Genomic DNA, 25,851 nt, shown 5'->3' with positions numbered 1-25,851 from the left:
ACCTGCGCGATCTTGCATGCACACGAGAAGAGCAGACAGGCACGCAGCTCAGCGAGGAGGCACGAAGAGAGCAAAATAACTCCTCCTCCTCCCTTCCCTCTGTCTCTATCTCTCCCCATCCCCTCCCTTCACTCAGTCTCCCTCATTCCTCTCTCTTCTGCCAAAAAGCGAAGCTCAGCACGACAGTCTTACACGACAGGCCGAGCAGAGAGGCAGAGGGGTGCGCTTGCAGAGGGAGAAGGGAAATGAAAGTAAAGAGTAGCATAAAGCAAACTGCTGATAGACGAGGGTTCCCACACTAGGAAATATAGAGTTATTGTTCATACTGGTGGTTCTCACATTCGGGGTCGGATCCACAACAATGATCAACAAATGATTATCTGTAATTTTTTAAAACTTTTCTTTTTCAGTCTATTAACAGCAAAAGAAACAGTTTGACACATAACTCCCCATAAAACCACATTTTGCTGTTTTTGCTCCTCGGTTTTTCTAAATAATGAACAAACAGATTTATTAATGAGATTCAGAGGTACTTTGGACAGGGTTAGGTTCTGAAAGCCAGTTTCATTTTGTTCCAGACTGGCAAAATACCTGGATTTATTAAGCTCCGATGCTAATAAACCTTTTATCTCTCCTCGTTATTTTTTATTAGAGCAGACCAATGTTGAAAACCTGCAGGGAACGCAAGCTGGCTTCTTTAATATGGCCACTGCTGACTTTTGCTCTGGTTAAAATGAGCAAAATCACATTGTGGTTGCTGTTTATTATAATTCTGTCACAGCTGAAACTTCACTCTGTTGGTTAATGTGCTCATAATATACTATACTATCACTCTGTAACCACCAGTGAACTGTGTGTCTGTACTTTAACAGGGTGGCCACTCTTGTCTGGTTGATCACAGCATGTTAAATAAAGGAGATTCTCTGAGTTAATTTTTCTATGCATTTTAATCCATACTTTAAGCTCAAGTAATCTGGTGTTAAAGTCAGTATATTACAGATTAGTTAACAGCCACCAGTGATCGGCATTTCATACATTCTGCTGCTAATCTCATTTTCGGGTTGTAGCTCGAGGTTGGGAAAATTAATCAGTCTTAATGTTGATTTATTCAGCAGTCACCACTAAAATCCCTTCAACAGGTGATCACAGATCTAAACTCAATCACTGACTTGCAGTTATTTATAACTTTAATTACTTGCATGATTAAATTTAAACTGAATGAGGGTGTTTGTAGTAAGCCGACTGCCTGTTGGCTACAGCAGGAAATTTAGCATACAAATATAAGATGGAAAAGGGGAATCAATGTCTTTCCCAAAGTGTCAAACTTTTCCATTAACTCTCAAACTCTTCAGAGAAATGGTGAAATAAACAAATACTGAGGATATGACCTCATCGCTCCAAATGGTAGCTATGGCTGTGGAAACAAATAAAACGAGAACGAGCCAGATTGAGAGAAAGGAAGGTTAGATAAAAGGATTAGTCTCGGAAAGATAACAGATGAGGTGAAAGATATGACAGGAGGGGAGAGGTTTGTCTGAGGAATGAGAAGTGAATAAGCTGGAATAGGGGTGGGGGGCTGACTTTTTTTTTTTTTTTTTAAACTTCTTGCCCCCTTTGAGCTGTCTCCGGGTTTTGGGATAGATCGCTGCTTCCACCATCCTCCCTCTGGACCGCATTAGACATGGCGCTTAGATAATACACTGCTGGGGATGAGGGGGAAAGGAGGGAGGTGGCAGATGCAGAGGGCTGAGCATGGGAGAATTCTTTTTCTGATTTTGATACCACTGGACCAAGACAGGAACAAATAATCAGATGAACAAAACTCTCCTCAGAGCCGCCGACTGTGAAATATCGAATAGTAATAAGTAGAACTACCCCTCTCGCTTCATGTTGTGTTAGCCAGAAGTTCTTGTCTGACATTTTTTAAAATATGCTTATTTGCCTTCTTGTCAAGAGTCTGATGAGAAGATTGATAGCACTCTCACATTTGTCGAGTAAATATGCAGCTGGAGCCAGGAGGCAGAGAGTTGAGCAGAGCAAGACTGTAAACAGAAGGAAACAGACAGCCTGGCTCTGCCTGCAAGCACTTCTACAGCTCAGTAATTAACATGTTAGATATCATTTGATTAAAAGCGCAAAAATCAAAGGCTAAAATGAGAGTTTTCAGGGAGTTATATTGTTTCTTGGGCAGGACTAGTGACAGGTCTGGTTGTCAGCCAGCTGAAAGTAGTTCAGCACATAAACTCTCCCCTTAACAGCACTATGGGTCTGCTTTACACTGCAGTTTTTGTCGAGATAAAACATGGTAATTAGTGAGCTTAGAAGGTGATTTTAGATTCTGTAAACTATGTACAAGCTTGTTGTTTTCCAGTGGCAGCAGGTGTGAATGGCTTTGAGTGACACTGAGCCATATTCAACCCCTTTAATATCCTTAATATGACTCAAAGTACTAAAAAAATCTATCAAAGGCACATCACTAATTTGATTAATTATGCAGTGACAACAATCAAAATGACCAGCATCTACTGAAGGACAAATCCTCTATACTGTTATGATAATAATATAAATAAACATCAAGCACTTAAATGTGTAAATAAATTCTTTTGGTCACCATTATTTCATACATATTGACATGATTACAATTTGAATTTAATATAATCTTAGTGGAATAAATGGACTAAACCATCATCTGTACATGCATAATGTACTGATATAGATTTATCAAATTGTACGAGGAGAGTTCATATACAGTGTGAAGTCGGTAAAACTTCAACACAGACTTGTGACTGGTTGAATAATGCACAGTACTTGGCAATCTGCTGCAGCTAGAATGTGCTCTGATAGGTGCTCTTAATGTTCTCGGATAAATGTTTCATGTCTTTTGTCCTCTCTTGTCCCTGCTGCTTTAGAAAATAAATCAAACTAAGGCACTTGCATGACTGCGTCCAGTTCGCCTTTCTGCTGTACCAGTGGAATGTTCTATCTGTTATGTCAGCCTGCAGTCTGATTATGATGTCCAGTTTATGCGGGCAGAGCTCTTTTTCTTGTACTTTCTCCAGCAAAGTTCTCCTCTGAAATGATTTTAGATTTCATTGCCTTAAGAGGAGAGTGAATTCTTAAGTATGTGACAAGAATCCCCACACTGCAGCTGATTGATTCTGCTCCTTGATGTATCAGATTAAATGACACCGATTGGCTAAATTTATGCATCTATCTGCATATCTGACTGGGTTATGTTTCTATCAGTCCCAGAAGAACTCTTAATTGACAGGAAATGACATGGAAAATCACGCAGCATGAGTTATATTTATAGAAAGGAAAATAATCTATATTATGCTCACTTTGCTGGGACACAATTAAACCACTTTGACTCCACTTTGAAAAGCTTTTAGTAAGAATTGTTTGACCTGATGTTAATGGGAATATCTAGGAGTGACGTTTAGCAGAACACGGCTCAACATCAATAATAAATCATAATCAGCATGATTTCAATAAAGCACAAGTTGGCCATTCAGTCATTTCCTCTTTTAGATTCTTTATTTAATCAATGTTACATTAAACTAACATAAATAAACATTTTTATGAACAAAAGGCACACAGTTCAAATATAAACAAAGAGAACGCCTGTACAGTTTGTCTCAGAAAAAAAAACAACAAAAAAAAACAAAAAAACAAAAAAAAATAATCGAGTCTACTGTCTCTGAGCGAGAGAGCGGTCCAAGTGAGATGAGTTTCAGGGGGGTTTGCTGACAAAACGCTACAGCGCTGCCGCCACCACTGCTGCAGCAGCATCGAGTCTCAGCAAGAATCGAATCCCTTCCGAGAGGAACCAAAGTGGTGGACGCGAAAGCAAAAATGGCAACCAGAATCAGCACTGGTTTCGCGTGAATTCTCTGCCTGGAGGTTTACAGTATGTGGATGTCCATTGTCTAAAAGTCCCTCTGAAACTCATGTCCACTGTCTGGTTGAAGAGGCCACAAGATTAATGTTCACTAAATTAAAAGATTCAAACACTCAGCACATAGATTTGAAAAAAACAAAAACAAAAACAAAAAACTGTATGGGCCGGAGGCTGGGTAAACACTTACTATGATTTGTCTAAGAGAATGATGGGAGGGTCAGAGTTGCAATGGTTTCTCTGTGGAAGCCTCTGATTGGTTGGTTGCTGCTTCCTCACAATAATAATAATAATAATAATAACAATAATAATAATAATAATAATATGGCCAGTTGGTCATTCACAGTACTGGCAGGACGCTAACTGTCAACAACAGCATTTGTCCTGATGTGGAAACAAGTTCACGTACAGCCGTACGACTAAGTCAAAATGATAAGGGGCCGAGGTTTGGTTTTTTTCCTGCATCTGCTCCAAATCAATAAAGTAGATAAAATCCTCTTTTGCCCAGTGGTCATCATCACTGGGGTCCTGTTCATACTAGATAGTAAAATGTGGTATATGAGTCCACTCAAGTCTCTTGCAGCTGTTTTCAGTTGTCATCCACCTCTGAACACTGGATGAAACAGGTGTTGTCCTTTGCTAATCCAGTTTTGTCCAGTTGTATCCGGTCTGTTGTTCCTTAATGCAGTCCAGTCTGGTTGGATCCAGTTGACTACAGACCTGATTCATTGTGTACTTGCAGACATTTCTCGGCCTGCTTTAATCTGTTTCAGGCACCAGATGGGTGAAGTTTGGTCTAACAGAGTGCTCGAACAGAGCTGGCTAAACCAACACTCTTCACAAAGTCCATTTTTATTGGTCTTAACTGTTCCTTTGCTTCTTAAGTGTCAAACTCCACCCATCTACCACCTTGGCAGACTATGACTAAGTATTTGCAAACAAAGACACCAAGTTCTGATCAAGGGCTTAGATGGCGACTGTGCTGGGTACCTCCTCGTAGTGAATAATAAAGTAAGGGTAGCTCTGGTCGTCATTGAAGATGACATAGATCTGGGGGTCCACCCAGTTGTCCACACAGGAGTCATAAAGGTCACTAGATGGGTCACGAAGGTTGATGGGTGGAGGTCGTCGCATGGAGGGATTTCCTACGGTAAACCTGTAGAAACACAAAGGAGAGAATGTTTTAGTTACATGGTTGAAACCATATTTCATCATACAGCCTGAAAGTGATGAATATTGTAGGAAAAATGCTGCTAGAGGCTGATTGCCATTTAGTTCTTCAGTCTTAGAGAAGACTAATTTACCACCTAAAGGAAGATTTGTCTAAACGTAATGATTACAAGCCTATTCCTTCACTGTGCATTTAAGGGCACCTTAAATAATACACGCATATGCTGCAAGTGCATGAAATTAATGTACTGTTCACATACACCAGTTTGTTTTTCCCCCTTTAAATATTCATGTCCAACCTTACAGACCCGCCATCCATCAATCTTTGTACTACTTTCTTAGGGAACATAAATAAAGCATATGAACACTTTCAGCTACAGACAAAGGCAGTGGGTAGACATACAGTATATCCCTGCTCAGGTCTGGGAGCTTGTCTCCGCCTGTGACGTGGAACAGATTGAACCCAGGTTAAGAGCAGGGGGTGGGCGGGTTATGTGTGTTTCCAAATGACTGCACAAGGCTCTGGGCGCACCACAGACTGTCTGCAGCAGCGTAACAAAGCTGGTGATGTATGATGGGTAAAAGCCAAATCAGCTGTTTTACATGTGTGGCTCCATATTTGACTTGCATTTTAAGGAATGGGAGTAGCTTGATGCACAGCATCACTGAATGATGGTTTATGGAAAAAAAAAACCCTCAGGATTTTCATGATCCAAATTAATGCTGATGTGCTCTGTAAATTTAATCTGAAAGCACTAAATGTGAGGCAGAGATAGGGTCAAAAAGTAAAGTTGTTTGCGAGGAGGTATGTGCTGGAGGGAACATGCTTGTCAAACAAACCAGGCTGTTCATCGGGGACACTAAACCATGAAACCCCCAAGAAAACCAAGATACATAAGGCCTTGATTTAGCATTTACCAAACTATGTTCCTCCCAGCTTCCATCAAACCAAAGCTGAGATATATCACTCAAACGAGGAAAAATTTATGCCATCAGTAATAAGAAAGTGATGCTTCTGGAAAGAACCATTTTGTTTTTCTACATCCTTAATCCACTGAATTAAACCAGCGGGTTACAAACCACACATCAATATTAATACTGTCACACAAAATAAAGAAAATTCCATTTATAATCAGTGTGAACTTGTGAACTATAGTTCCGACACACACCTGCCAGTGAGGACTTTGGCCAGGAACATGCAATGAACTCCTTTGGGCGAGCGCTTGGAGAAGTTGTGGGAATAGACAGCCTTGCGGGCAAAGTAGGAGCCCTGGCCAAACATGGTGGCGTGTTTGCCGCAGACTCGTGGGTCGAAGTTGTGCTTGCAGATGCCCTCCACCACGTCTGCCGAGGTGCCGTGGAAGAGGTGGCGCTCGCTCAGGAGCCGGTCCATGTCTGACATACGCCGTGACATGTACTCCTTCTTCCTGTTGGAGTAGACAGAGACAACAAGATGAGATGTGATTCGTCAGTGAAACTACACGTTTTTAGGATTCAGAGTTGATTATTTCTTGATTTTAAATGAAAGACAAGCAAAAAAATATATAGATTTTTTTTCTTCACGGGAACAGGCTGATGCATAAAGACAGATCATCTTTCAGGCGATGAATTAGTAAACAGCCTGGAGCAGCCTTGCTATTACTATTCAAAAGTTGTTATCACAACCCTGTGCGCTCTCAAACTGTGCAAAAACATCGAGTCTAATCTGTTTCTTTAGCAACACGTATGCACGCACATACATGCAGCCCGTTTGATGTGAGCCGATCAATCAGGCATGCAGAGGAGAAAGCGTTTCGAGCCAGAGAGGCTGTGACCCGGGCATGACCTCTTATGATCCCGCAGCTTGTGACCTGACACAAACTGCCACTGCACGCATTCACTATGCACACACATCCTCACACAAACAGGCACGCACACACACACACACACACACACACACACACTTCCTACTATCCAATTTAGGATGAAGCTGCTCAACTTCCCTTCACGTAAACAACAAACTATTTGCATGCCAACACACATAGACACGCAAACAAGCAGTTATGGTTTCCCTGTCAAAACCCGAGTGTGGGAAGGAGGAAATCAACTGACATTCAGAGGGTGCATCACTTTGAGAGGCGGTGATACACAAGCACACACCGTCAAGTCATTGTGAAACTGTGTGGTACCAGTCGGTGTGGGAGAGTTTAACTGTCACAGCTGATGCAACCTGCCCTGCTCGAACCACAGTGGTTAGCCCACTGTGTTCACAACAGGAACATCATCATCACCAAACATCTCTCCATCTGCTGTGTTCACACACCATGCTCGACTCTTTCTCACGAAGTCCCGCACAGCTGGTCCCATTTGCCCTATTTTCTTTCTTTTTTTTTTTTTTATATCCCTCCTCTTACATAGTTTATCATTCACCCTGTGCTTGTTGTTAAGAATTTTTCATTCCTGTTTCTGTCGGCAAGAACATACGCAGCTGGGTCTGAGATATTCTTTCAACAACAAGTGATATTCTGGATGAAAAGTTTTAACAATATGTTTTGAGCCACCACAGCAAAAATATGAGAGACTGGCACAGCTCACACACTATTCTGCTTTAGCACCACTGCGGGATCGTAATATTATCTAAATGTAGATCTGTGCTTCTAACCTGAATACTGTCTTTAAGTGAGATAAAATCTGTAAAAAGGAAATTGCTAAAATCAGACCTCTCTCATGGCAAAGTAGCTGGGGACCGTTTCAATAGATCTAGTTCAGCAACACAACCACGACTGCGTCAAAGTCAGATGTCACACCATTAATTGCATGTAAATGAAAGACTGCATGCAAAAGACAGGAACATACGCAAACCTGTCGGCAGCCAGTTTACTGACCCTGACAGAAATGTTTCCTGTGCTGCTATTAACCCCCTGAACCTCCAAAACGTGCCGGTTTGAAAGGCATGCTTTTTGTTTTAATTTTGAGAAATTGCCATAGTTATATCATTTATCTTAGAAAACTGTAAAAGCAGGAATGCTCAGGAGATTTTCAGCTTTCAGATGGTCCTAAAAATCAGGATGTTTTGTTTTCTTTATTCATTGTTGTAGTCTACATGTCTCGTTTTAAAATTTGCCAAGAATAAGTTACCAGATTCTGTAGAAAACCAACCGTTCTAGGCTCCTTGAAACAACCAAAAGTCGTTACTAACTCACTAACAACCAACAGCCATGTTACAAAAATTCATGGATGTTTTTTTAGCTGAACTGGGCTGAAGTGCAGACACAGAGCAGACCGGAGACAAGTACGAAAACAAGTTAAAAACTGCAAGTAGTAAAATATCTATAGTATGTAGAGTCACCATATTGCTAGTGTCTGTAACACCTTTGGTCACCCTTTATATTCATTCCAGGTGTTTTTCCATTTTTGTAATATGAATAATCAATTATAATTTTCTTTACAATTTTGCTATACTGCACAAGAGCCTTTTCTGAGTTCTCTTGAATTCAAACCAGGACTTTATATTGCAGTGAAAAATGAGCCCACAGAGAGTAAAAATGTGACAGACACACCCAGCAAAAAACACCCAGCAACTGTTTGTGGTTCAGAGGGTTAAAAATGATGTCATCATGGAAATTATTAGAGATTTTTCCGCTGAGATTAACAGGTGATATCTCCAGCAATAAGGAAGTGCTTAAAAGAGTTGAATGCTTTTGTTCTCACCTCTTATACTTTTCCCAGAGGAAGGGGTTTTGCACACGCAGGATCTTAATGATTCTGAACTTGGTCTCCGACACTGTCTTGTGGAACAGGCTGTACACCGTCCTGTAGCTGCGGTCTTCACGGGACACAGGCACCCGCAGGAAGTCCTGGCTCATCGTCATTGGCAACCATGTTTCTGGAAAAAGGCTGGGTGGGTTGGTGGTTGTTGGCGAGAGGGGATGTGGCGCGGAGGGATCCATTGATGATGAGGATGAGGAAGAACAGGAGGAGGAGGATGACGAGCAGGGGAGAGGAGATAAAGAGAGACCGCCCAGAGTCCTAGAAAAAAAAAAAGAGAAGGCATTAGATGTTTGATTGCCTGAACATATGGACGTAAATTAGTTCTGTATGTAGCATATTTAAAGCAACAACTGTTGAGCTGAATTGTTTTCCTGTGGAAATATTATGAATCAGCCTATCAAGTTTAAATATTGAGCTTATGATATATTTATTATGCAAATTTAACTGAGTTATTTAAATATTAAAACCCTACAAAAAATATATAAAATACAACTTTGCCTGCCTATAATAAATATTAGAGTAGAGCCCACAGTATTATTATTTATGAAGATTAACCAAACTAATTTAATTGAACTAAAGTCATGACCTTCCAAAAAATAATCATGAAACTCAACAAGCCCAAGCCTGGATTCCCTATGAGCAAATTTTCTTTTTTCTTTTTTTTTAAATTTGAGTTTATTTTTGGTTAAGTACTATTAAGAGATATTTTCATGGTGTCTTGGCTTACTGTTGATTTTGTTTTTCAAAATACATATATGTTAGATTCATTGTATATACTATCTAGAAAACAAGTAACTGATTATTGATTTAGTCATTCTTCTGAAAAAGAAATCACCATCAGTGTTAAAGTATTTTATGAGTGAACAATTCCAAAAATGTGCTGGTTCTGGTTTCTAAATTGTGAGGATTCAGGGCTTTATGTTCTTTATAACGTTCTGAAACTGAATGGTCAGATAAAACAAGACATTTATAGACATCAGTTTTGGCTCTTCGGAGTCAAGGTGGGTTTTGCATTGATATATGAAGTAGAAAAATAATTACTAGTTGTTGCCCTTCCTGTATTTGCGTAATTCTGCCACTCACATGTTGTGTATTTCCAATAGAGGGCCTACTATGTAATTGGAGATTGACAGGCAGGTTCCTGGAAAGCATTTTGTAATTTATTGCTATTTATGGGGACAGGAAGACAGTGTTTATTACATGAAGGCTTATGATTAAACAAATTAAAAACAAACAGTTTTTATATTTTATGGCCTGTTCTTTCCACTAGACCTTCCTGTACAGTGCACACGAAGCGATGTGCATCAGCCAACTCTGAGCCTCAACAGGCAGAGCAATTGAGACGCGATCAGGACCAGTGATTACGCTGATCAAAATGTGCTTTATGTTGAAATGTTAGTTTTATTAACAATCTCCCACTGCAACTGCGTGATCCAGATCTCATCAGCACACATGGTGGCTTTTTCATTTCCCATTGTCCATCCCTGCTGAGGGTGGCTCAAAGCAGAACCGCAGGCCTGATCATTTATAGCAACAAAAGCGTCCACTGCAAGCCGCACATCCCGACATGCTACCTCGCTCTCCACCTTCCTATAGCTACATCCTCATGTGTTTCCAATCAAAAAACAAAACCGCTGTCCGCCGCAATGAACAGACACGTCAAAATCCTACTCCGCCGACTGTCAACAATGACATCACTGCAGTGCGGAGCGAGAGCAGCTCCACGGCAGCCGTCAGCCGTCACCGACCAAACAAAACAGCAGGACTGTGCGAAAATGAAACCCAGACACAAAACAAGACAACGGGGAGGCGAGGCGAGGGAGAGACAGGAGCGAGAACAAGACAGGGGGGGAAAAATAAAATGCCAATTGTGGAGCTGTCATGGAAGTGACAAAAAAACTATTATATCTGGCATTTGAGTCAATAACAGTAGTTTGGCTGTCAAGTTATCACTCTCTAAGTGTAAATGCTGTTAGCTCTATCAGCCATCAGAAAGGAGTGTGCATGTGTGTGTGTGTGTGTGTGTGTGTGTGAGTGTTGGTTGTCAAGAGACTGTGATCAGCTTGACTCTGAGTTAGTGCGACAGTTTTTCTCATCTCTTTCCTCTCTCCCTCTCTTATCTTGTCTGTCCGGTCTCGATCTCCCCCCCGCAATCGATGTCTCTATTCCCTGTGCGCTTTGAAGAGATCACAGACAGCCTGCTGCAGAAAACAAGTGTGAAATGAAAAGGGACAGATAACAAGAGAATGATGGAGTTGGGGGGGGAGAGAGAAAGAGTGAAAAGGAGAAAGATTAGGACAGATAACAAGGGAGGGAAAGAGAGGGAGGCGATGGCTGAAAATAACATCATCAGGAGAGCAAGATGACAGAAGGAAAAGCGAGAGAGGTGGGGAGGGAGCCGGGGAGAGTGCCAATCAAGCTAATGACCTCAACCTCTAAGCCTCGCACAGATTGTTCCTGATACACACAGACACACAAACTGTTTTGGTCACTTGGGAGGACATTGAACTGACTTACATTCATTCCTCTAGAATAAAATGAATACATTTAATTAAATAAACAAGTGTGATTGCCAGGAATTTAATAGGCTGCCTTGCTGGAAGCAGCTTTTTCATCCCCAATTACGTGACTGTGATCAGATTTTTTTTGTCCCCAATAAGTGGTTAACTGAATCACACACACAACGAATGGATGACAAAGTCCCATGAGCAAATCCTTCGATCCAAATTCCAGCTCCCCACAGTAACGTTTCACACTCCTTCACTCACCAACTCTACTCTGCTGTGCACCCGGTCTGGAAACCATTTCGACCTCTCTCTCTCTCTCTTTCTCTCTCTCACTTCCTCAGCTGTCTCTCACTCCCTCATTCTTTCTCTGTCTCTTGTTTCCTCCATCTAATTTTCTCCCTCTTTCCTTCATCTCCTGCTCTCCATTTTGTCTTCTCTTGACTGTCAGGGCCTGATAGGAACAGCTCGTTCCTGCGTTCGCTCTGTGTGGGAAACTGGCAGGACACCGCTACAGCAGCCTGCTCGGCAGAGGAAGTGAAAGATTCTGCAAATGGGGTGAAATGACTCCACTTGTTTCCAATCTGGTATCACTTGTTTCAAAAATAAGACCGAGGCGAGTGCTGCAAGGGAGACGACTCCACTGTAATAAAGACACAAAGTTGATAGAGTTTGAGAAAAAGAAGATTTAGGGACAAATTAAATTGCTTCAGTGGATATGTCTGAGCCGTGGAGGGTTCACTGGATTGGCTGCATTGATTTTTTTCATTTCCTTTCACCCTTTCTTCATTTATTGGCTCTCCCCTACTCTCGTCTTCTGCCTCATCTGTTCTCGTTTGCCTCATTATCTCATTTTCCGACTGTCTGCTTCAGGCCAGCTTGATTCTACACAGGACAACTCCTGTGTCCCGGTGACTCTGTTTGACTCGCCAAAAATCTGAGCTCTAAAAAGTGTTAATATGGGTTTTGAGTTGAGTTCAGCCTGCCAGTGTTCAACAGCACTGGATAGAAGGTGGATGTGGTGTTCTGAAGCTTTTCAGTATTCAACCCTGACTGTGACATTAGCATCATGTACCAGGCTCTGCGTGCCTGCATGTCTCCAAACAGGAAATCACGATGCTGAGAGAACACTGAGAGCCACAAGGAGACAATGTGTCACATATTGAAGGGCCGGCTTTGTGTGTGTGCGAGATACTTATACTTTGCACATGTTGCCAGGCACTTTATGTAAAATCAAGGTCGCTGTTCTAATATTCAGCATTGCTTCATGTCCAAAATACTAAATGTTCTCCGACAATGTTGTGATCCGCGTGCTAAAAAGATCGATGTCTCTGAGCAGACGGCACAATGGGAAATAGAAGCAGGGAGTGAAAAAAAAGAAAAAAGAAACGTCAGAGAGAGACTATCAATCAAGCGATTGACCTCTACCTCACAACTGAGGACTGAGCACTTCCCTCACTATTAATTAGTACCAATTCTAAACCCCAATACTTGAATGTTTGCTATCCTTTGTTAGAGGTTAATGGACTGTTCAGAAACAATGCTTGTTAGCATCCAAACAGCTTCCTCACTGACAACACCAGGCATGTTTGATCTTTAGCTTGTTGGTCAGCTCATCTGTTATGCGGCTGGCAGAAACTAGACTGAGAGTGTAAAGCCACGCTAGCTGCTCTGTGAAGCTGGCACAAAATACAAAAAATAGCTGAGGCTGATTGGAATAGAACTAGTTTTGCAGGTATTTTGCATTCAAGTACTGGGGGAAAACAAATTCTTGAACCAACATTAAGAAACCAACATTGCCCTCACTAGAGCCATGCAACCTTCGCAGCGGTAACATCCAATCTAGGTCTCTACTGGGGCTCAGCTCCTACCTATAACAGCACAGGCAGAGGAGGATCAAGTACTTGTCGTGTGTACTTACTGTAGGTGAGGTGTCAGCATCACAGAGGACATGAACATGGGCCTCTTCTTGATCTGACGTCTGAACCCGAAGACCGCATTCTGCTGGAAGCCCTCCCTGATGTTGAGGATATACTGGTTCTGGAGCGTAATGAATCGCACCTCCTTAAGACCCCTCGAACTTGCCTCCTCTATGAGCTTCACTACTGGCTGTAGAGGAGAAGGAGAAAAAAAATGTAGAGAAGGACGCATTTAGAGTGATGTGCTTACTATTTTTTGCAGTTGTCCGAAAGGAAAATGTGGAGACAGAAATATCAGTAAAGTCTGTTTAAAAAGCAAAAAAAGCTGTCTTGGTAAGAAAAATACTATACTTCAACTGATTTGATCGACTGAATTGCAAAAAGTTGCGTCACAAAGGGTGGTTCCTTTGTGTGTATGTGCATATATGTGCATCTGAATCGATCCCATCACAGTGTCGCGACAATTGATTGGTTGTGTGCAAAGATAATGTGTCTGGCTTCATGTTCACTGAGCATGCATGCAAACACATAGACGCACACATAATTGCAGCGATCGGCTCACCTCGGAGTATTCCCTCCAGCCAAAGTTGTCTCTGCAGTAGTACTTCCACAACGTGTGACAGCTGGGGGTGGGGTTTGGATTCGTTGTGGGCACGGGTAGAGGGCTGGGGGGAGTGGTCAGTCGTCGGACGCAGTCAAACTCCAGGTCGCACACCCGCATCGCGCCAAAGTCCAGGGCAAACACTCGACCCCTGGAAAACAAAAAGTATGTCATTACACTCACCAAAAACAACAATCTGCTGCAGTCAGCATAACAAAACAGCAACACACATTTACACGGTGAGCTAACATGCGGCTGTGCCACGGTGACCTTGTTGTTAAATGGTCACAGTTTATGTTTCCATCAGTAACCGTGTGACCAAACATTTGGCTGCTGATAGGACTTTAATTTAACCCATGTGCCCTGGAGCAAGACGACCAAACCTCTAATTGCTTGCTCAGAATGAATCACAGAGGACGACAATGTCAAAAACAGGTCTTATGTGCTGCACATGAGAAGGGAACAGACAAACATGAGACATACATGATCAAAACATTATGTTTGCACACACTGAGAACATGAATGTAACTGAAGTGACTCTTCGAAAGTTAAAACAGACTTCACAATATAAACAAGTTTGTTGCAGGGAGAGCATTTTTGAGTGAGCCATTTTATTATGATGGTGTGGTTATATGATTGGTTCAAAGTTTGGGGAAATATGTTTATCCACTTTCTTGCTGAGTGTCAGATGAGATCAATTCCACGCTGAGATCTGTGCAGTAAGCAGCCAGTTAGCTTAGTTTCTGTTATTATCACAAATTAATAACTGAGCTTTAGATGTGCCTGTAGAACGCTAATAACAGTATTTACAAAAAAAAACATTGCTTTAAAGCTTTGCCTGTCCCCTGTCATTAGTCAGATTTAGCGGCTGAATAATAATTCTGTGTCACTGATCACAAACCATACTAAAGTGTCATCTGCTAAGTAAACAAACAGTGAAAATGCATAATCTTATCATGTGCATACAACCTCCCTTAACCCCTCTCTGTCTCGACAAGCGTGGGTCAAAACCCTGTTGTGTGTGTGTGTGAGCGCATGTGCATCAGTCTCTCTACATTAGTTCTCCATAGGGCCTCCGGCAAATCCTTTTCTGGGTCAGACATACCACTTACATAAATGTGGGCATCACACATTGGCACGCTATGGCATGGAAAGCAGACAGAGACAGAGGCAGCAGACACTAACACATACATACAGTCATATGCATGCATCACACATCCACACAGAGAACCATGCAGAACTACACAAGACACCGGCAGAGCAAACACATGTGAGCACATAACCCATCAGTGTTAATGGTTCATCTTTTTTTGTTTTTTTTTGTTTTGCAGGAAAAATAAGTGGCTGTAACATCAAAGGTTAGACATTCGCGAGTGTGTGTGTGTGTGTCTGTCTGGGAATATGAGTGTGAAAAGCAGGGGGAGTGGGGGGGGCTGTTTTCTGGTAACGTGTTTGTGTAGATGTTCCCAGTCTAATGTGTTTGTGTAGATGTTCCCAGTCTAATGTGTTTGTGTAGATGTTCCCAGTCTAAAACACAGAGAAAAAGATCAGAAGTGTTTAAACTGTTTTAGCTCAAAGGCCTGAAGCAATGAAATCTCATATAATAATGGATGCACAGTAAAAAAAAAAAAAAACATTCGGTTTCATATAGTGTAAATGCATTTACCGGTCACTGAGGTTACACACACACACACACACACACACGCACACTCACCAGTTTCCGTCAGGAAGGTGATAAATAGAGACCCTGAGTCATTTTCTAAAAACATGCACACACACACACACACACACATAGATACAAATAGCAGTTATATACACTATATTTACAGTGTTTCTGCTAAGTCATAATGTGACTGCATCTCTATAAGAGGAAGTGAAATAGGAGTTCAAACACTGAGCACGTGCAGAAACAAAACAGCAACCGAGGAGTGAGTCACTCGTTATCAGATCAGCAGATTACCAGAAAGACAAGGCACAGAGATGATGCAGATGTCCACATGATTTTCTGAACCTTATGCAAATATTCACTGAAAAATGGTTTCTGTTTCACGTAAATAAAAGAAACTGAGTATTTCATTTGACTATTAAAAACAGCAACAAAACAGAGAAATGACGGAAACAGGAGCACGAAGGACGTACTGATGCAGAAGAAACTGAAAATGTAGCACAAGCAAATTAAGTGTGAAAACAGAACATCTTCTGTTTCAACTCTGGTCAGCTCGTTCTCTGCTGCTCACTTTGTTTTCTTAATTTTTTTTTTTCTCTCACTTTGTTCTGTCATGTCTCCGCTCTGTTCCCTGTTTCACTGCTTCTTTCGGTGCCTCCACACATTTCTGTTCTCTGTTTTTTCAGTCTGAAAAAGAACATGAATGCCACGCACCTGCATGGTCCACTCTGTTACCCTTTTACCGAAAAAGTACAGAACAGATTCTGCCTGTAACACTCTGTTATGATGACAAGAAATCCCGTGTGTGTGTATGCGCACCGTGTGACTGAACTCTAAAGTGACTTACGAAGCACACACATATTCAAGTTTTACTGTGAGGAAGTTAGATTTACAGGCAGCCTCTCCACCTCACTGATTACCTCTGTATCTGTGTCTCTCCCACGAATTCACACACTCTCAGTCACTGACACACACGCAGACAAAGACAGGTCTCCAGAGAGGTCAGTCGATAAATTTCAAAGCTTTTCACAGAGTCTTTTTCCCTCCCTCGCTCCCAGACTAGTTTGTGCTGTTCTAAAAATAAAATTCCACCAGTTAAATTAAGTGCACTGAGATTCAGTGCTTTCAATGCAGAGGCCAATCAAAAGTTGGAGAGAGACACAAAGCACGCCCACTCTAGCAAAGTCGAAGACCACGCTTTTTGAGCAAAGTTTGAGCAAAGGTGCACGCACGAAAGTCAACCGAAATCGCAAATTGAAAGACCACATTTAAAGCGGCACCTTTCATTTTTGAGAGGAAAAGGACTTTTAAATGGAAAACCGTACTGCTGACGAGGGAGCCGGTATGTTAGAATCGCTAACAAATGCCCCAAACCTGCTCTGTTCTTGTACCAGGCGGCTCATAAGTGCAAATGTGTGTGAATGTGAAAGCAGGGTGATGGGAAAGACGAAAAAGAGCGTGTTCAGCAATACTTTTCCCTGGATAAATAAAGGTTAAGAAAACTCACTGCAGTGTCAAAATGGCTATTAATCCCCCACATACTACCTTCAACTCACACACACACACACACACCTTCGAACTTTCTCACGGCTACACATACAAGGACCCGCATACCAGCATCAGTCATGCCATTGTGAACGTCACAGACTAGAAGAAAAAAAAATTGGAGCACTCGCTCGCTCTTGTACGCGCACACACACATGTACACACATTCTTTCGACAGATTCATGTACACACACGCAAACTTCATGCAGTCACGCCTAGATAAGTCAGTCAGTCAACCAAATCTGCTGACGAAGGCTTCTTTCACACACACATACTACCTTGATGTCATGGGTCAGTGTTGTTTCCTCATGTTTGACCTGTTCACTTTCAAGTATTCAAATGTGCTTCATTTGATTAGGTTTTATTTTTTTTAGCTTTAAAGGCAGTAAACACAAAGTCAACCACACACACATATACACAGAACAGGGAAAAAAATGTGCCGTCTCCTGCATGTCCTAGATTGTTCCTGTAAGAGTGTATCTCTCTGTCTCTGTCCACATCATTAGGCTCATAGTTCAGGGTGTCCTCTCTCAGTCCTTTAACTCTCTTTTCAAAGTTGTAAAGCTGCCCAGGGTGTAAACCATGTGAGAATATAAAACACGAGATAAAAAAGAAAGGAGGGGTGAAAGATAAGCAAGCGAGTTTGGCATTAAAATTAACACTTAGTGACACTTCAGAGGAGAAGAGCTGAGAGAGAAAAATGGATAAGAACGCGGCGAAAAAGGGATTCTGCTCGAGAGGGCTGGCGAGGCTCACACACACATTTCCACATCTCTTCCACCTCTTTAGGCCCTCGAGGGATAACTGAGGAATGAAAAAATGATACAGAGACTGACAGATACGAAGACAGAGAGAAAGCGAGCGAAGACAGGTGCGACGAGGAAGCGTGGAGGACGAAAAAATATCCAATGAGGAACGATTACAGAGGAAGAAGGAAGAAGGAGGGGGGAAAAAAAGATGGATGAATGAAGGCAGACTCTGAGTAATAAGAGGCAGAGCGACCCAGACCTCGCCCCTCTGATTCATGGCATGATCTGTCTGACACGTTATAGCCAAACACACACACAAAGAGCGGGCACATTCAGTCTGGTTATCTTGGCACCGCTTCTTTTCACACACACAAACAAGCTCGCTTAGACACAACTGATCCTTGATTTTCTTTGGTTCATGACACAACAAGGTAACCCCCCGCGATATAAACACAATGACACACTCACGCACACACACACACACCTTGGTGTCAGGTCGCTCTGCCCTTGGTGCTCAGTGACTCTTTATGTCAGTTAATGACAAGCAAGGCTTTTATCACCTGGCTGACAAAAGAGCCTGCCTCTATCACTCACGCACACATACGCACGAAAATGTGTGCCTCATCACAGTTATGTAAAAATGGGCGAAATGCTTTTCATGTCCAAAAGTCCCTCCTAGTGCAGATATCACAGGAAATTGGCCTAATTATAGGAGATCTGATTGAGATTCATGTTTTCCTGTAAGTAATAGATGTCAAGAAACACTCAAATCAAGCCAAGGGGAAATAAAAGTGAATACGCTACTTCATGTTTTTTTTTTCTCTCTCTAACACACACACACACACACACACACACACTACAGCACAGCATAAATCTGTTAACAAGAAACTGTACAGCCGAGGATTATTACAGTATAACTTTTAGAAGCGATGACTGTGACATTCCTCCTTACTGCTGAGTTCATGTCTAAGGCGGATTAGCCAGACTTCCATTCCTGCTTATCATATGGATGGGATTAACCTGCGCTATGGATCATACACACATGGGAACAGCTCAGAGCGGAACACACACTCACATGTGCACACCGCAATGGGCCTGCACAGCACATAATCAGATGCAGATACGCGCATAATTTTTTTAAAAAAAACTGCTCGTACATTTGCTTTTCTGTCCACTCCTTTTCCTGCTGCATACACACAGCGTAAGGCAAAACAGGCCTGCGTTGCCATACCGACAGTAGAGCTTGTTAAGTCATCTGCTGCTCTTTATATCACTAACGATGTTATCATTTGACTGTAGTAACCACGGTGATGCTGTATGTGTGTGTGCGTGCATGAAAAGACAAGCTGGGCTGCGTCTCTAAAGAGCTCTCACACACATACACACACCCAGCGCAAAACAAAGCTTTGAGTAAATGGCTAAACTGAATAACCAGAACAGAGTGAACACTACACAGTTTACTGACTTTCCACAGTGTGGGTCTCATCACTCGACAAGCTGTTCCGCTCCCACAGTCTGAAACCAAAACTAAGCCTACCCATCATCAACGTATCAATTTAACACACGCAAACGATTTAATAATAATAGGCCAGCCACTTATTTACAATCCTAAATCATTATTGCGACGCCAGGAACTGTCCAGTGTTTACTTACTGTAAATGAAAAACTAAACACCCAACAAATCTGGGGGTTATTTGTCAGAGAGGTCATGTGCTTCATGGATAAAACTGTTTTACTTTATGTTCAATGTCATATTTTCACTCCATCATTCACACACAGTCAAACCTATGTTTGGGGTTGGGGTTATAAAATACATTTTGGCCACATCATTGAAAGTTTTATGTCTTGGTAGCTTTAAAAAAAATGTAACATGGGATGTGGGGTGGAGTGGAAGTTGTGACAAAGAAAACTGACTTAAACTGCTTAAATGGTGTACTTAGGTGATATAAATGTGAATTCAGCAGGTATTGAGCTTGTAAAAAAAAAAACAAAGTGTGTCAAATAGTAATTATCATGTGTGAGTCTGAAAAATATCATAGAAAACGTAAAGAAATATCTCCAAAATCTTGTGTGCTAATCAAACCAAGAACAAATACAAGTCCTCGTGCTGAGCGAAATGTTTAGTGCACATTGTAAATTAAATGATAGTGAAATTTCTTTGATATAAAGGAAAACAATCCTAATTATTAGAACAGAAAAAGCCTCTTGGATGCCAAGTGAATTTCTGTCAAGGACCTAAAGGAGACGTCCAGTTGCTTCTACTGAAGCCTCTAAGATAATCATAGTTATTGGTATAATGGCTCCAAGCATAAGTAAGATTTACTGATAAAACCAACCAGGCATTTCTAGTCTGTACTGGAGTTTCAGTCAAGTGAGCCAGATGGGCCTGTCTGACTGTATGAGAGTGTAACACACTCACAAGGCCTCTGAAGAATCTGGGTTGACACCACCAGGTGCATATCCTGTTTGTGGAGCAATATGCACTCTGCATAGAGTTTCAGCTGAAAACATGAGTCAACAAGTCAAACACACACAGACGCATACAAATCATTGTACACAATGTGCAAACCAGTAGGTTTGTGTGTGTGTGTGTCCATAAAGGCAAAGACAAATGCACAGATGTGATTTGGGTGTGTGAATGTGCTTGTTAGACTGAGGGTTAAATAGTGCAGTGTTGTGTTGCTGACTATGTTAACACAGCTCTTGAACTGATTCAGAGAACAATGTGGAGAAAAAGATGCTAAAAGTTTGTTCAAGGGACATCTTCACACGTGATTTTAGAAATGGAACAATGGAGAGAATAAACAAGCTGTGCTCAGGATAAGGTCATTGAAGTCTGTGTAGAAATTTACATTGTGTTAGATGTAGAAATGTTCCTGCATTCAGCACAGCTTCAGAGGAAACAGTGCCTGCTCCTTTATGTCACCCCACCGGGGCTTGCCAAGTGCTTGCATGAGTGTGTGTGTATCTACTGGGTGTGTGAGAGTGAAAGAGAGGTTTATCTCTGTCTGCTAAAAGGCGTGCGTGTGAGCACTGCAAGCCACTTAGCTTCCCTGTGCAGCCTATTCGTGCGAGCGTCTGCGTGCCAAGCACTGTGTGTGTGTTTGTGTGTGTGCGAGTGTGTGTGTGTGGGTGTGATTGTACACAGCAATGTGCATGTCTATGACCGAGGGAAGAAGAGAAGCTGCCAAGTGCGTCTGTGTCACTGACCGCACAAGGCAACTGAGGGTCATGGAAGTTCACAGCTTTCTGTCATGAGTGCTGTAAAGTCTGTTTTGGATGAAGCTCTAGCCAATCACGGGGCTGCGTTTAGGAGCATGAAAATACAGGAAATAGATAACCAATATCAGGGTCTGTTAGATGGGTGCCTACACAAGGTTAGCTGTTCAAATAAAGATGCATGTAGGGTACATATTAACTAGAACCCACACGAAGGCCGAACAGACTAATATACACTTTCTCACATGCATAAATAAATCACATTTACTGCATTCAGAGGTGGGAAAGTAACACTCACACAGGCACATTCACTTGGCCACAGTCCAGTAGCCACACATGCACAAGAACAGCTGTAGAGTCAAAGCTTTCAGTTTGTCACCGGCGCTGAAACCAAAGAGGAAACTCGGGCCGAGGTCTTCTGTTTCCAACACACCGAACCAGAAGTGGCTTATCATTCACAAGCGGCCTATCAGCTTTCTGCACCATTGTTGCCATGTCACAAATACCTATCAATTTACCGCACAGCAGTCTTTTCAGCAGTACTTACAACAATACAGTGATGTGGCTGCAATGTACTGCACTTTCCAACTGTATTGATCCCATATGAGGATTTTAATCAGAATGTAAGATTGTTTCTGCTGTAATGCTATACTATTGATTTATATTGAGCAATGATTTCAAAATAAATGTCCAGAGTAAACTGAAACATTGTTGATTGACGCTCTTCTGCAAATGCATGAATTGGGGTTTCAGTTCCTGCTGTGAGTTGATTGAACTGAAAGTGAATTGCACCCCTACCCACTGACACAGATCCAAATCAGAAACAAAGAAATACTCTGTCACTTCTTCCCCTCCACAGTAGGACCCCGTATGAACCCGAGGACATGCAGTAAACACAGTATAGAATAATACGGTGTACAAGTTACAAGCAGTAAACACTACAGTGGTGATACTTACTGAAACTTGAGCCTGACTTGCTCATTGTCAGGGTTGCAGTACAGTCTCTCCAGCTGTTCCTGGGAGTCGTCTGCTATGCTCTGCCACGTCTGACTGCTGCTATTGCGGATCTGCCAGTGGTAGGGCAGCACGGTGTGGTGGTGGGCACAGTCGTTGCCGTAAACGCACTGTCCTTGGAGGAAATCCACACAAATGTCCACTGAGTCTGACTGGTGTGTGTGATACTGGAGCTGGGTGAGCAGCTCAAAAACCAGGTCCAGGGAGGCCTCTTCACTTTTGTCCTGAAATAGCACCCCTTTGTCAGGCTGCAGGAGGAGGGCATGGGGGTCTGGGATTCCAGTGCAGTCTTTGACTGGAAGATTTTTACCTCCAGAGGTTAAGAGGTCGTTGCTTTTGATGGCCCCCTCCTGGTGAGGAGCCTGGGGTGCAACTATGGGAGGTATATCCCTGTCGGGGGGCGTTATTGTCACTGTGCTCCCGGCCGCCCTGAGGCCAGGTTTCAGCTGAAAGCAGTCGGGGGTAGAATCTGCGATCTTGGGTCGCTCCCCTCGCCGCTCTGTCTCTTCCAGCTCCGCAGTAGTATCGGCTATTTCCACATCTACGTCCCGGGTTATCAACCCCTGTACTCCGGCCCCAGCGGTGGCATCTTCAGCAGCTCCCGGGTCTTTGAGACACACCTGGCCCATGCAGCTCTGTTTTACCACTGCCGCTGCGCACAGATTGCCCGGAGTCCGTCCCGGCTGGTTCCGGGGAACAAACACTCCATCCCCAGAGACCAGAGTATCTGTGCTCAGCAGAGTGGTCAGTATAGGATCCTCCAGGGCGCGGTGGAGGCATTTGGGATCTAATTTCCTCTGTTTCTTCTTGAAATAAGGTTTCACCAGGGGTATTTTGTCCGGGAGCCCCACGATCTGCTGCTCGGCGAAATCCTCCCCTTCGTCCATATTTAAACTGACGCCCAGGGAGATCCCAGTCGGTACACCGTCTGCGGATTTCTGGAGAATGTGCAAAGTTTTATCCATGATCCCCTTCCTAAAGCCCGACAGTCCTGAGAGAAAGAGAAAGACAGAGAAAGAGGTAGTCATCAAAGATAACTCTTATAATCCCATAATCTCAGTTTCCAAAGGTGAAGTCATCCTGACGCATAAAACGATGATTAATAGGCTGCACGGACGCGCTATTATGCCATAAAACAACTGTGCAAAACTCGTCTTTCCTTTCCTGGAAAGGAACCCCCTCGCCTTCTGTATAATGAAACGAAACCAGTTCAACCCCTCCGACAAGCTGATCCCAGAATGACCCTGCATGGAGCAGGAACAACGCAGACACACACTGGAGAGATATTGCAGCCTGTTTTTTTTTTTTTGCTGATTCTCTTTGGGGAAGCAGGAGAGGTTCACGCAGCTTAGTGCAGCCAGTAACTGAAGCGGAAAAATATTACCTAATCCTGCTGCAGGGAACTTGAGCACCAGGCTCAGATTAATCATATAAAACGAGAACACATAATTGCACGGTGTCTTTTTTTTGTGCTTGTGTTTCTTGTGTGTCTCGCTAACGTCATGACTGCAATTACAGCTGCGCATCCGAACAGGAGCGATAAAATCATCAGTGTAACAAAACCCCCCTCTCTCCCGGGACTATATATTTTGATCACGGGAGTCCGATACGCGGCCCCTGCCGTCTACGTGCCTCTTACACATCTCTGCCCGAGCAAGTTTGCACGTAGGCTTCAGTTGACGCACACTCTCACACACACACACAGAGAGACACACACATACATACGTACAGGGCAGCACTGCAGCGGAGCAACGACAAAAGACAAACGGGGCACCCCGGAGCTTTATTTCACCACGTTGCCACAGCAGCTCTCCTCTCGTAAAGACGCACTTCTTCGGCAGCTTTACGTGCGTTAAAAAGCGTCTAAAACCCCTCAAAACACTGAAGCGCCGCAGTACGCAGGCAGGCTGATTTGTTAAAGCGCAGCAGATTTAGGAGAAGGTTCTCTACATTTCTCTAACGCCGAGGCGACCAAAACCCTACCTGCGCGATAAAGTCCGCCCCTCTCCCCCCGGTCTCGACACTCTTTGGTGGGTAAAATCCAGTGCGCACATCGGCGAACCTCCGTATCCAGTCTGGAGATAATAGTATCCGTGTCTGGACTAGACTGTAGTCCGGTCGGGTTGCTCGTGTCCCTCTGCTGCCCCCGCCGTTCTCATGCTCTGTCTCTATTTCATGCCGTCCGTCCCTCTTCTTTGTATCCTTCTACCGGATAGAAAAGGCGCAGGAGCGCACAGACCGACAAAGAGAGGAGCACAGCTGTGGAGAGAGACGCTGCCTCCCGGCTCCGCACGGCCACGCTCCGCCCCGTAACCTGTCAGAGGGGAGGGGCTTGGCTGCACAGAGAGGCGGAGGGAGAGAGAGTCGTCTGGTGGTGAGAGAAGGAAGCTGCAGTGGGGGGTGTGGGGAGGCCCTCAGGGGCATTTACAGCCACCCCAGAAGTCTCCTAATAAAACCAAAGTGGACAGCACTGAGTACAACATACCACCTTCAGAGCAAAGGAGCAAGCACGTTTATTTATATAGGACTTTATTATACACAGAGGTTGTTCAAAGGGCTTTACAGGCAAAGGTAAAAAAAAAAAGAATATATATATATATAAAAAGATATGTAAAAGATTAAATACCAAACAAAGTAAAGTCAAATTAAACGGAATAAATTAAAAACAGTAGACTGGCTGAATAAAGTGCACATACATTTGATAGAAAAATTAAAACTGATAGACTAAAAGATCAGAAAATACAAAAGATGAAAAAGATAAAGTCTGCAATAAGACAGAAAAAAGGAAGTAAAATTAAAATTAGAAACAAGACATAAAATTAAATGAAAAAAGTGCAGAATAAATATGCTAGCAGTTTAAAACAAACTATTTAAATCAAATCGATTCATTTTACAAAGTGTGTTTAGCTTTCTTTTGAAAATCACTGCAGTTGGAGCAAATCCAAGCACCAAGGGCAGTGGGCAGCATAATGACTAAATGGTATTTCACCATCTCTGGTCCACCAACTGACCAGTCGCTACAAATCTTAGCGATACCAGGCTTTTACACAGCAAACATATTTATATTATAATTTGGTCCCATAAAATTAGGAGATTTTCAGACAATAAACTGGGCCTTAAATCTAAGTCTGTATTAACTAGAAACCAGTGCAAGAAGCTAAGAACTAAAGTAATGTGTTCGGTACTATTGCAGCAGCATTTTTATGGGTTCGCAAATGTCTACTGTCTTATGAGGTAAACCAGTATGGAGTGCGCTACAGTAGTCCTCTCCACAAGTAATAAAAGCATGAAGGAGTTTCTCTAAATCTTGCTTGGACACAAAGTTCCTCAGTTTGTCTTTGTTTTTTGGATGCCAAAGTGAGGGTTTGGTTACAAATGTGATGTGTCTGCTGAAATTTGGATTCTCATCAATGATAACACAATGATTAGTTTGTAGGACTCTGGACTTCAGATAAGCTCTGAGTGGCAGCTTTCATTATTTGTTGCCAAATAGAATGATTTAGGTCTTGTCTTTATGTAGCTGAAGGAAGTTCTGTTGCATGTCATTGTTAACTTCCTCAAGACAAAGACAAAGCAAGTCTTTATGGCCATAGTCATTCTGTGAGAGATAGATCTGAGTGTCATCTGCATAGCTATGATAAGAAACCCTGAAGTTTGTAAAAGGGGAAGTATGCCACTACAACTTGTAATTAAAAAAATACTTAAGACCTTTTCGTAATTAAGTAAATTAACTTACATAGCTATTAACTGCAAGTAGATAAGAGCTATGCAAGCTCGTAACTTCAAGTAGTTGATTCAAGATTTCATCAATGAAAA

The 25,851-nt window shown here is 42.5% G+C and overlaps 1 protein-coding gene across 1 annotated transcript; it reads right to left on the bottom strand.

Moving 5' to 3' along the window:
* Nucleotides 1–3,514: 3,514 nt before the first annotated feature.
* Nucleotides 3,515–24,281, bottom strand: tiparp (TCDD-inducible poly(ADP-ribose) polymerase). The gene is made up of 7 exons (XM_008275969.1): nt 24,019–24,281; nt 21,979–23,026; nt 13,804–13,993; nt 13,244–13,431; nt 8,759–9,076; nt 6,238–6,495; nt 3,515–5,054 (listed from the first exon to the last, which is right to left on the bottom strand). The coding sequence occupies exons 2-7, from the start codon at nt 22,998–23,000 to the stop codon at nt 4,865–4,867; spliced, it is 2,166 nt and encodes a 721-aa protein (XP_008274191.1). The 5' UTR covers nt 23,001–23,026; nt 24,019–24,281; the 3' UTR covers nt 3,515–4,864.
* Nucleotides 24,282–25,851: the final 1,570 nt, after the last annotated feature.

This window comes from Stegastes partitus, unplaced genomic scaffold (genome assembly GCF_000690725.1).
Source record: "Stegastes partitus isolate 25-593 unplaced genomic scaffold, Stegastes_partitus-1.0.2 Scaffold62, whole genome shotgun sequence".
Classification (NCBI taxonomy): Eukaryota; Metazoa; Chordata; class Actinopteri; family Pomacentridae; genus Stegastes; species Stegastes partitus.
The sequence above is the reverse complement of the archived record's forward strand: the minus strand, read 5'-3'. Positions and strand labels throughout refer to the sequence as shown.